This window comes from Plasmodium falciparum (assembly GCF_000002765.6).
Source record: "Plasmodium falciparum 3D7 genome assembly, chromosome: 10".
Lineage (NCBI taxonomy): Eukaryota > Apicomplexa > Aconoidasida > Haemosporida > Plasmodiidae > Plasmodium > Plasmodium falciparum.
Genome location: NC_037281.1, coordinates 995,001 through 1,007,806, shown reverse-complemented (window position 1 = coordinate 1,007,806; position 12,806 = coordinate 995,001). Strand labels below are relative to the sequence as shown.

Below are 12,806 nucleotides of genomic sequence, written 5' to 3'. Positions count from 1 at the left end.
TATATATTTATCATCATATTGCTGATTTATATAATATATTTATATATTTATATATATTTATATATATATATATATAAGAATTAATAAATATGTTCCAATAGTACTGATAACAATGATTATATATTTTGAATAATATAAAAATAAAAGTTATATAATAATAATTTCTACAGAAAATATTTTATATAATTTTTTTTTAATATAAGCTAATTATATTAATATATTAAATAAAAGTAATATAAAATATAATAAAGACGAAATTAGATAAGGAGGATTTTTGAAAAGGGTATGCCTAAAATACAACAACAAATGAGAAGTACATAAATATTAACAATAATTTATTTTACAATGAATAATAATTCTAATATGAGAGAGGCGGTGCCTCATTTTACTACTGATAACAAAAATAATGAATCAGAGAATTCAATAATGAAAAAGAACCTGACATCCAATTTTATGGGTCAGGTAAATAATAATAAGAACAGTACTTGTTCTGCAACCTATTTAAATAATACAAATAATATGAATATATCAAAAGATAAGAATTATAATTCTAATATAAATAATGATAATGCTTCTATTAGTATAACAAACAGTTTATTGAATAATGATCAAAATATGTCTATGAGACCACAAATGGGAATGAATAAAAATTGTGGAGGTGGTTTACATAATTCATATCAAAAATCTTTATTATCTTCTTATAACATGAATAATATGTCGATGAATCATTTGATGAATAATTCTATGAATAGGTATAATTCATTAAATAATAATAATTATCCTCATCAAGATATGAATCAGACAAACATGCATATGACTAATATCAAATCTGCATTGCAGAATAATAATAATAATAATAATAATGATATGAAAGGAAATAATATGAAGCAAAATGGTTATATGAATAATAATAATATGAATTATCAAAGGAATGATATGTTAATGCGAAATAATTCCAATTCGTTTAATATGGCAGGAAATTTTTATCCATATATGAATAATAATAATAATAATAATAATAGTAATAATAGTAGTAATAATAATAATAATAATAATAATAATAGTAACAATAATAATAGTAACAATAATAATAGTAACAATAATAATAATAGTAATAATAATAGTTCATATTATGGTGCATCCTCAGTAATGGGATTAAATTCCAATACAAATAATATGATGAACAATACATCATTAAATAATAATTTTAATAATAATAATAATAATATGGGTGCAGAAAATAACAACAAAACGATGAGTTTATTAAACAAAACTGGAGGAGGAAGTTTAGATAATAATAATACATCACATCAACCAATGAAATCCTTACAAAGTACTATCAACTTAAATAATAGAAATATTAACAATATGAATAACGTTAGTGGTAATAATAATAGTAACTCAATAAATTCGAATAATATAAATTCTAATAGTGTTTTTAATAATAATAATAGTAAAGGTGTGGGTAGTTTTATTTCTAACCCTAGTATGAATGTTAAAGGTATAAGCAGTGTATGTAATATTGCATCATATAGGAATAGTACTTCTTTTGAAAAAACAAATAGTATAATAGATAATAATATGAGATATATGAATGTATATAATAAAATGGGTTATAATAATAACGTTAATGATTATCATCAGACATATGATAACTCATCAGCATTAAATGATAACTTAAATAATAAGGACAAAAAGGGGAAAGAGGAAGGTAATGGAGATAATGAAAAAAATGGTACTTCAAACATGATGAATAATGATAATAATAATAATAATAATAATAATAATAATATTGGAGATTCTAAGTTGAGAAAAAAAAGAGGAGAAAGTTTTAATACTAAAGGGATAATAGGGAATAATGCTGAGTCCATGATATTCAAAACATATAATAAAAATAATGACATGGACGAAAATAATAATAAATATGGAATGAATAAAGGAAATATTGAGATGATGAAAGACAGTTCAGCCAATGTATCAAAAAATGATAATATTATGAATAATTTATCAAATAATAATATTGGTGGAACAACATCTAATCCGTATAATTTATATCCGAATTTTAATTTAAAATATCCAATGAATATGGATATGTTTAATAATAATAATAATAATAATAATATGAGTTCTTTTAATATGCTTAATAGAAATTTAATGAATAGTCACTTAAATAATAATAATAATAATAATAATAATAATTTTTCAAGTATGTCCATGTTTAATAATATGGGTGATAATAATAATAATAATAGTAGTAGTAGTAGTATGTTATATAATAATATGAACAATTTTAATTTATTAAATGCATATAATAATAATGATAACAATAATAATATGAATATGAATAGTATTGGAGTAGGACTTAATCGATATAATGCATACAAAAATATGGAAAACATAAAAAATTATAATGAAGCACTTATGAGTGGTAATGTTGGTGGTGCAGGTAATAATAATTTAAGTAACCTTATGAATATGAACAATTTTAATAACATGGGTTATTTAAATGGTCGTTCATGTATGAATGACATGAATATGAGATTATTAAATAATTCAAAGTTTCTTCCAGGGAATATGGGTTTGAGTAATAATAATTATATGAATGATCACCAATATATGAATAATAATGAAAATTTATATGGAATGATGTATAATAATATGGATGATAAAAATAATATGAAATATTCAAGAAAAGGTTCGTTAGGAGCTAAACAACAACAACAACAACAACAACAACAAGCGTTATCAACGAGCAAAGGTAAAAAGTCTGCATCTCAGAAAAAAAAAAAATCAAAAAATGCAACAGCAACAATAAATGGTTTACAAGGTGGGGAAGAAAAATTAAAAAAAGGTGTTTCAGGAAAAATAGGTGATGACTTTATTATGGATAATAATGGTGATTTAGTAAATGATGGAAATAATGATGATAATGATTTGTATGTGAATACGTATGTGAAAAAATCCACCACCACCAAAAGTAGTACAAGAAAATCATCTTATTATTATGAAACTGCCGAAGATAAATATAATGAGAAGGTTCGAAAGAATGAAAAATATGACATATTTGTATCTCCAAACATTGGAACAATTGAAGGAGGCCGAACTAATTTAAGACAGAGGAGGAAGGTACATAATTATGCTCAAATGGAAGATAATTATTTTGAGACCGATGAGGAGGATAAGAGAGTTGATGAAGAGAAATTTTTATTGCGACAAGAAAAGCAGAGCATGGGAGGAATTGATCGAGTATTGCATCATAGAAAGATATTGGATTATGATAAGATAAATAGTATATGTAATAATCCATATTTGTATATAAATAAGAAGAATAAGTTGAAGGGAAATGAGAAAAACTCAGATAGTAATGATAAGGAAAAAAGTGGTGCATGTGACGATGGTGCAAATATTGGAAAGGATAATAATAATGATGTGAATAATGAAGACGTTGTGAAAGATGAAACTATAAAAAATGAAACCATAAAAAATGAAACTATAAAAAATGAAACTATAAATAATGAAACTATAAATAATGAAACTATAAATAATGAAACTATAAATAATGAAACTATAAATAATGAAAATGTAAAAAAGGAAAATTTAGCTGATAATAATAATAATAAGAAGAATGAAGTGACAAACGTAGATTCTAACAAACAAACAAATAATAATGCAGATAACGATGAGGCAAATGCAGTTGATGAATTTTGCGAAGAAGAAGATATTGAAGATATCAATGAAGTAGAATTTTTAATAAAATGGATAGACAAATCTCATATTCATAACTTTTTTTGTACTTACGATTATTTGAAAAATTTCCATGGTATAAAGAAAGTAGACAATTATATTAAAAAGATAAGGCAATCATTTCAAAAAAGAAAGTTTATGACAGCTGATGAAATCGAACAAGAAAAGATATATTCTGAAATTAAAAAGCAGATCGAAATGGATGCTATTCAAGCAGAGAGAATAGTTATGCACAAAATTAGTGATATTACAAATGAGCAAGTATTTTTAGTAAAATGGACTAGTTGTGCCTATGACCAATGTACCGAAGAAACGAAACAGACGTTAATTGATCATGGATTTGGGAAATTAATTGAAGAATATTTTGATAGGGAAAGTAAAATATATGGTATGAAAGCTATGGCAAGTGTATGGAATAGAGGACCATTAAGTGTTACTAAGTTTGATCCTTATCATGAAACTCCATTTTATTTAAATGAGAAAAAGTTGAGAGCTTATCAATTAACAGGTTTAAATTGGATTGTAAGTAGAATGAAAAGAAATTTGAGTGTACTTTTAGCTGATGAAATGGGTTTAGGTAAAACAGTGCAGACCATTGCAGTAGTTGGTCATATGTTATATAAAGAAAAATTGATTGGTCCATATTTAGTTATAGTACCACAGTCAACTGTTGATAATTGGTTAAATGAGTTTAAAAGTTGGTTACCTCAAGCAAATGTAGTATGTTATCATGGAAATGCTGTGAGTAGAGAATTGATTAGAACTCATGAATTAAAAAAAGTATATGTCCCAAATAAAGGATATCGTTACAAATTTGATGTATGTATCACTACACCATCTATATTAAATAGTGTTAGTGATGTCGAGTTATTGAAAAAAATGCCATGGCAATTAATGGTAGTTGATGAAGCCCATCAATTAAAAAATAGACAATCAAAAAGATTTATTGAATTAAAACAATTCATGGCAGAATCTAAATTATTATTAAGTGGTACTCCTTTACATAATAACTTAGAAGAATTATGGACCTTGTTACATTTCTTAAATCCACAACAATACACTTACTATGAAACGTTTCAAAAGAAATATAATGAAATCGAAAATACAAGTTTGATTGGTGAAGCGAAACAAAAACAATTAATACAATTACAACATGAATTACATGAGGTCATATTAAGAAGAGTAAAGAAAGATGTGGAAAAATCGCTTCCAAATAAAGTAGAACGTATATTAAGAGTTGAATTATCCCCTATACAAATTGAATATTATAAGAACATTTTGACCAAAAATTACGAACAACTAGCGAAAGCTTCTGGTGGTGCAAAAAATTCCTTACAGAATATATGTATGGAATTAAAGAAGGTATGTAATCATCCATTTTTATGTGCTGAACCATTAGATAAGGATGAATATAAAGAACGTTTAGTTTATTCGAGTGGAAAAATTTGTTTATTAGAAAAGTTATTAATTAGATTAAAGGAAAGAGGAAATCGTGTATTAATTTTTTCACAAATGGTAAAAATGTTAAATATTTTAAGTGAGTATTTAACTTTAAGAGGATTTAAACATCAACGCTTGGATGGTACGATGACCAAAGAAATGAGAAAAAAGGCAATGAACCATTTTAATAGTAAAAATTCAGATGATTTTGTTTTCTTATTATCAACGAAAGCTGGTGGTTTGGGTATTAATTTGACATCTGCTGATACGGTTATTATCTATGATTCCGATTGGAATCCTCAAAATGATTTACAAGCAGGAGCAAGAGCACATCGTATTGGTCAAACGAAGACAGTTCAAATATATCGTTTAGTAACAAAAGATTCGATTGAACAGACTATATTGGAAAGAGCAAAGGTAAAGATGGTGTTAGATACGTTGGTTGTTCAAGGTTTAAACAAGAAACAAAATGACAATGTGAATTATGTAGGTGGGGAGACAGGTGGTTCTTCGAATGGTTTTACAAGAGAAGAATTATCTAAAATATTAAAGTTTGGTGCTCAGAAATTATGGGAAAAGAACAGTTCTAAATATTCACCTCAAAAATTGGATGAGGACAAAAATGCGATAAAAGGGGTAGATGTTGATTTGGATAAAATTTTGGAAGAAGCAGAAATTAATGAAAATGCAAATAATGCAAATAAAGAATTAAGTTTGAATTCTGAATTGAATGCGTTACAAGGTTCGAGTAATTTTTTTAATAGTGGAAATAGTTTATTTGGAAATACCAATTTGGTTGGTACGAATGGTGCAACAGGAGGAAGTGGAGGTATAGCAGATGATTTGTTAAGTTCATATAATAACATAACAGAATTTAAATATGAGCCTCCAGCAAATTTGAAGAGTAATATATATAACGATTCAACGAAAGCAGACGAGGTAGATGAAGAAGAGAATGATAAAGATTTTTGGGATAAAACCATTCCCTTAGAAGAAAGATTAAAATTGAAAAGAATGAAAGAGGAGGAGTTATTAGTACATGGTCCAAGAAAAACGAGAGCAAAAGATATGAGAAGTGTATTATATATGGATCATGGACATTATTATAATAATACCAGTTCCTCTCATCATAATAACAATGCTCATGGAAATAATAATGAAGATGAGGATAGTGACGAATTTACAATCAAATATAATGATAAGAATAGTAAGCATTTAAAAAAGAAACGACAGAGAAGAACCTCAACACATATAACTGAAAAGGATAAGTTTAGATTATATAGATCATTATTAAAATTTGGAAATCCAAGTTTGCGTTTGGATGACATTCAAGAGGACGCAAAATTGACCAAAGTGGACAAGAACGTAATATTGACAGAGTTGAATATAATAGTTGAGACATGTAACGAAATAGTTGAGAGAGTATCAAAAAATGAGCAAGTTGATGATAATAAAAAGGAAAAGGATATAGTAGTAGATGGTGTTGTAAACAATGATGATAGTAAAACGAAGGGTTCCAATAATGATGTGGCTGATGTGAATTCAAAAGATGGCAATAAATTGAAGAAAGGAATAGAAGAAGAAAACCCAGATGCCTCTTTAAATACAAAGGATGAAGAAGATAATAATGCATCTACTACCGGAAGTAATAATATAACAACGATATCTTGCGACGATTCGAATAAGCAAGATGATAATAAAAAGAAAGTTGAGGAAGAGGGAGAAAAGGATGATACTTTGATTAATGATACCATTGGAAAGGAGGATGAAGAAGGAGGAACTATTGGAACGGTGGTGAGCAAAAGAAGGCGTGGAAGTACATTGAATAGTAACAGTAGTAGTGTTATGAGTCATGGTATGAAAACTCGAGACAAGGCTTCCAAAGATGATGATAATAATAATAATAATAATAAAAATGATGGTAACAATAAAAATGATGATGATCATCATAAAAATAATGATGACAGTGTGGAGGATGAGCTTTTGCTCAACCAAAATGATGATGACCAATTACATATGAAAAATAATGAAAATTCGAATGACGAAAGTGATGGCGGAAATAATAAAGCGAAAGGGATAGATAAAGGGAAGAAAATGGATGCATACACTTTTTTTATAGGAACAAATAGAGCAAATGCTTTAGATTTATGCCAACGACTAAAATTATTTGAAGCTTTACACAATTTCATTAAAGAACAAAATAATGACAATGAGTATAGTTTTAAGTTACCATTAAAAAAATGTGAGGAAGTTACAGGAGAAGACGACGAAAATGGAAAGAATAATGAAAAAGCCCAAACGGACGAAAAAACTGAAGATGAAAATGTTAAGAATAATGAGGTAGTCGAAAATAATAATAATGATAATAATAATAATATACCTGTAGATGTAATGATTGATTCTTCAAAAGATTATTTAAAATTGAAACTTCCTGATTCCATATTTAAACATATAAGAGATTTGACATCAAAAGATGTAAAATCATGGACAAGAACAGATGATGAAAATTTAATTAGAGGAATATATGTATATGGTTTTGGATCATTTAATGAAATATGTGCAGATGCGCATTTGAATCTGAGTCATATGAAAAATATAAAATGTGACAAGATTAAAATGAGATGTGTGAGAATATTAAGAATGATAGAGGAGGTGTATAATAATAAAGGGAATGAACAAAGTGGAGGTCGAAAGCGTCGTAGAACGAAAAATAAAAATAATGCTAATGTGGAAGGTGTTACAATGGATGGTAGTGTAAAAAAGGAAAAGCGAAAATATAATACTAACAGTAATAATAATAATAATAATAATGATAATAATAATAATAATAATAATAGGGATGTAGATGCAGATATGGATGTCGATGCCGATGTCGATGTAGATGTAGATGTCGATGTAGATGTAGATGTCGATGCTGATGTTGAATATAACGAATCGTCAAGCAAGGGTCATCTAAAAAGCGGTGCCTTGATCAAGGTAGATAAAGGAAACAACAACAATAACAGCAATACGACAAGTAGACTTAGTAGTAATAGAAAAGGTAATCATTATAGCAGAAGAAGTGGTGAACGCATGAAATTTACTCATTTGTTAGTAGACAAGAATAGTGCTAGTGCTATAAGGAAAAGAAGAGGTTATATAAAAAGAGGAACAGCATCAGGTGTCTCGTCAAGCAACGTTGTTGGAGGAACAGTAAACGGAAATTTTGTAGATGAGCTAAATGAAGAAGTAGAAGGAGAAGATGCTTTTTTGGAAACACAAGAAGATAATGAATTAAAAGAACGACACAAAAGTAATGAAAACAATAAACATCATCATAATCAACATTATTATAATTCTAAAAAAAGTAAGAAAAAAAAACATGCTAATGTTGATGTATCCAAAGATGATAAAGAATCAAAAAGGAAACGTGGAAATAATAATAAATTGAATAATGAATATGATTATTATAATTATGATAATAATGAGAAGGAAGAAGATGATGAAGGAGGAGGAACAAAGTTTAAGGATAATGAATATAATGATGATGTTGATGATGACGATGATTATGATGATGATGATGATGATGATGAAATAGATCCCAACTTACAAAGATTACCTTTAAGATTTCCTGTAATTGAAAAAAGGAAAGCTAAATCGACAATATTGAAAAATGCAAAGAATGAAACCATCGTGTGTATTGAATCATCTGATTCTTCGTCATCTACCGAAGATAAAAGTATAAGAAGTAAAGGAGATGAATATGACGAAGAGGATGAGGATGAGGAGGAGGAAGAAGAAGACGACGAAAATGAAGACGATGATGATGACGACGTTGAGGATGAGGATGATGATGAAGAAAGTGGAGAATGTGACAAAGAAGAAGAAACTGGAAAAAGGAAAAGACGAAGAAACAGTAGGTATTATAAGAGTAGTAATAAATATATTAAAGATAATGAAATGTTAGATATAACAAGTGTTGGAGCAAATGATGAATATAAATATGAAGATGGAGATAATTTGGAACGTAAAAAACGTAGTAGTAAAAAGGATAAGAAGAAAAAAAAAAATAAATTAAAAGAGAAAAAAAATAAGAGAAAAAGAAAAAGAAGAAAGATAGTTGATGAAAATGAAATAATGGATAAAATAAAAAATTTGAATATAAATCATATGGATTATGAACAGCAACAGCATTGTATAAAGAAGCTGGTAAAGAAATGTATTAAGAAATATAAGAAATTATTGAAATTAATAAAGAAGGTAATATTATTATCTGTAGAAAATGGGAATCAAGTGAATGAAGAAGAAAATCAATCACAGGTGGTACTTGAACACGAACAACAAGAAGATGTATTGTCATCTGGTAGAGGAAGAAGAACACGAACGGGTACACGAACAAGTACAAGAACAAGTACAAGAAGAGATATGGATTATAAGAAAATGGAAGGAGGAAGAAGAGGTGGAGGAGGAAAAACAACAAGTGATGTAACAACTACGAATTCATATGAGAAGGATGAAAATATGATGAATAAGTCCATGACAAAAATATTACCACCTGAAATATTTGAAAAGATTGAGGAATTTATAATTTTTATTGGAAAATATATTGATAAATTTTGTAGTATATGTAAAGATATGGAATGTAGAGAAAAATTAATTCAAGCTTCATGGGAATATGTATCTAAATTTGTTATTATAATAATGGATGGTACAAATAATAAAAGTAGTACTACGAATAGTAAAACCAATAGCAATAGTAGTAGTAGTAGAACTAAAGGCAAAGTTAATAATACTGTAAAAATGAATAATAGTGAAGTTTTGAGGGACATGTATAAGCAATGGAAAGATAAGAAGCAAGTTAAAGGAAGTGACGAAAACAACAATAATGATGATGATGATAATAATAATAATAATGATAATGTAATAGAAGATGAAAAGGTATTCATAGAATTTTTTTATGCAAAAAAAGCATCTTTTAATAAAAACGTGAGAGATAGGAACTATATTAATAATGATTTGTATAGTAATAGTAATGAATTGGTATATAGTAAGAAGGGAAACAAATCTGAAGAGCCACTATCCAAGGTTAGAAAAAATGAACTATTGGAAGAAAATAATTTGAATATTAATGATTCTAATGAATCGATAAATGGAGAAGTGGAAGATTAAAAGGATGAAGAATTAATGGAATATACAAAAGGAAAAAAAAAAAAAAAAAAAAAAAAAAAAAAAATATATATATGTATATATATATATATATATATATATATATTTTTTTTATACATGCAATGCATTTACGTTGTGTGTGTAGGTGTGTTTATATATATTCATGTCCATATTTTATATAATATCCTAATTGTGTAAGGGCAAAAAATACTTTTTTGTTTTAGATTATTATAGCCAAAAATATTTTTGTATGAATTTTAACTTTTTTGACAAATGAACTAATTTAATATTTTATATTTAATATATGTCATATATAATAAGAACAACAATAAATAATACATTATTATATGTAGATACAATTTTTTTCTCTAGTTTTAATGAAAACATTTTTTTTTTTTTTTTTTTCTTTTATTTATTTATATCCTTTTAATTTAATGTTATATTGTTACCAATAAATTTTTTTATTTACTCGAAATTATATATATAATAAAATGTATATATCAAACATATATATATATATATATATATATATATATATTTTATTTATGAATGTTTTATATTTTATATGATGTAATAAACTTTTTTCACGTTTTAAAAAGTATTTGAAACATTTTGATGGAAAAAAATAACATGCTTCTGAAGTATACATAAGAAAGATAACACAACTTACCTTAGATATATATGTTTTTTTATAAGTAGAAAAGGAATGCCTTTTTTTTGTATTGTAAGGAAATGTTTTTTATATCTTCAATACTTTTATCAATATTATTAAAAACAAAATTGTTTTCATTCAAAATAATATCTGAATCGTCTATATTAAAGGAATTATGATAAGAATTATTATTTATATTTTCATTCAAATTGGAATCCTCTTTGTTCATATTAGTAATATCACTGGTTTTTTTTCTTTTATTTTTCTTTATATTTTTTATATGAGGTGTTATTTGGTTATTTGTTTGTTTTATTTTATTTGTCAGGAGAGCACTTTGGTCTTCCTTATTATCATCATATGGATACTTTTTATCTTTATCGATATATTGATACTTTTTATCTTTATCAATATATTGATACTTTTCATCTTTATCAATATATTGATACTTTTCATCTTTATCGTCATATGGATACTTTTCACCTTCATCTTGATATCGATACTTTTCACCTTCATCTTGATATCGATACTTTTCACCTTCATCTTGATATCGACACTTTTCATCTTCCTGCTGATTCCTCAATTGTGATTGTAATACATTTTGATTGAGATACATATTTTTAATGAAAAACTTTTGATTATTAAAAAGATCTTTTTTTTTATTTTTGGTTGATAATATTTCGTTTGTGGTTAAACAATTTGTGTTGTTCATTTGATGATCAACATTATCTATACTACTATGATTATTATTTATTTCCTTTTGCTTGTCACAATTTTTTAAAAATTCGAATGTGTTGTATGAATGTTTAAGATTTCCTCCTTGAATATTTTCAGGAACTGTTTTAATACATTGTATTTGGTTTATTTGATTTGAATAATTTTCATCTACCTTTACAATATTTTTACAAGTTTGTTTCACTTTCATTTTAATATTTTTTAAAAGTACATCTTTATATGTCTGTTTTTTTTTTTTTATATTGAATTTATCACAACTTAAGTTATGATGATTATGTATATTTGTTCTATTAAATTGATTAAGAAATTTTTTTTTTTTTTTTTTTTTTTTCTTTTTTGTATTATTTTCTTCTTCTTCTTTTTTAGTTTGTTTGTTTATTATAGTATCTGAATTTATATTAACCTGATTGGTTATAAAATGGTTATTATGTTGATTTTTTATATTTTTCATATTTTTTATATTTTTTATATCCTTCTGAATATTTTCAGATGTACTAATATTATGATTACTTTTTATTAAATGATATTGTTTATTATATAATAAAGAATTATTTATTTGATTAATTTTTTCATTTTGACAATCTGTATTGTTAATATAATGATGATTAGTTTCTTTTAATTGATTATAATTTGTATGAACCTTATTTTTTAATTTTATGTCTTTAAGGTTATTAGAATGATTTTCTGTAATTTGTTTTATATAAATTACATCATCATTTGTATAAAAGTTATATAAAAATTGATTTTTATATATTCCACGATTTTTATATATTCCATCATTTTTATATATTCCATCATTATTATATATTCCACGATTTTTATATATTCCATCATTATTATATATTCCATCATTTTTATATATTCCATCATTTTTATATATTCCATCATTTTTATTATGAATGAAAGCATTTTTTTTGTTGATGTATTCTTCAAGATGCTTAAATATATTATTATCATTATTATTGTTACTATGATTCACATTTTTTATAGATATATAATAATCCTTATTCCCATCTGGAGTATGATATATAATTTTTTCTTTTTTTTTCTTATATGTCTCATTATTATTAAATTTTTTAGTTATATGTTCGAA

The 12,806-nt window shown here is 25.5% G+C and overlaps 2 protein-coding genes across 2 annotated transcripts in view; one reads left to right on the top strand and one right to left on the bottom strand.

Annotated features, from left to right (window-relative positions):
• Positions 1-345: 345 nt before the first annotated feature.
• PF3D7_1023900 (chromodomain-helicase-DNA-binding protein 1 homolog, putative) lies at positions 346-10,332 on the top strand (the record flags this gene model as incomplete). The annotated part of the gene is made up of 1 exon (XM_001347480.1): positions 346-10,332. One exon carries the CDS (start codon positions 346-348, stop codon positions 10,330-10,332), a length of 9,987 nt encoding a protein of 3,328 aa, XP_001347516.1.
• A 686-nt stretch (positions 10,333-11,018) lies between these two features.
• PF3D7_1023800 (conserved Plasmodium protein, unknown function) overlaps positions 11,019-12,806 on the bottom strand; it is a gene marked incomplete at both ends in the record, with an annotated part of 2,467 nt that continues 679 nt past the window's right edge. The window contains one exon of the mRNA XM_001347479.1: positions 11,019-12,806. This exon is cut by the window's right edge and continues 271 nt beyond it. Coding sequence (XP_001347515.1) covers positions 11,019-12,806 — 1,788 coding nt within the window.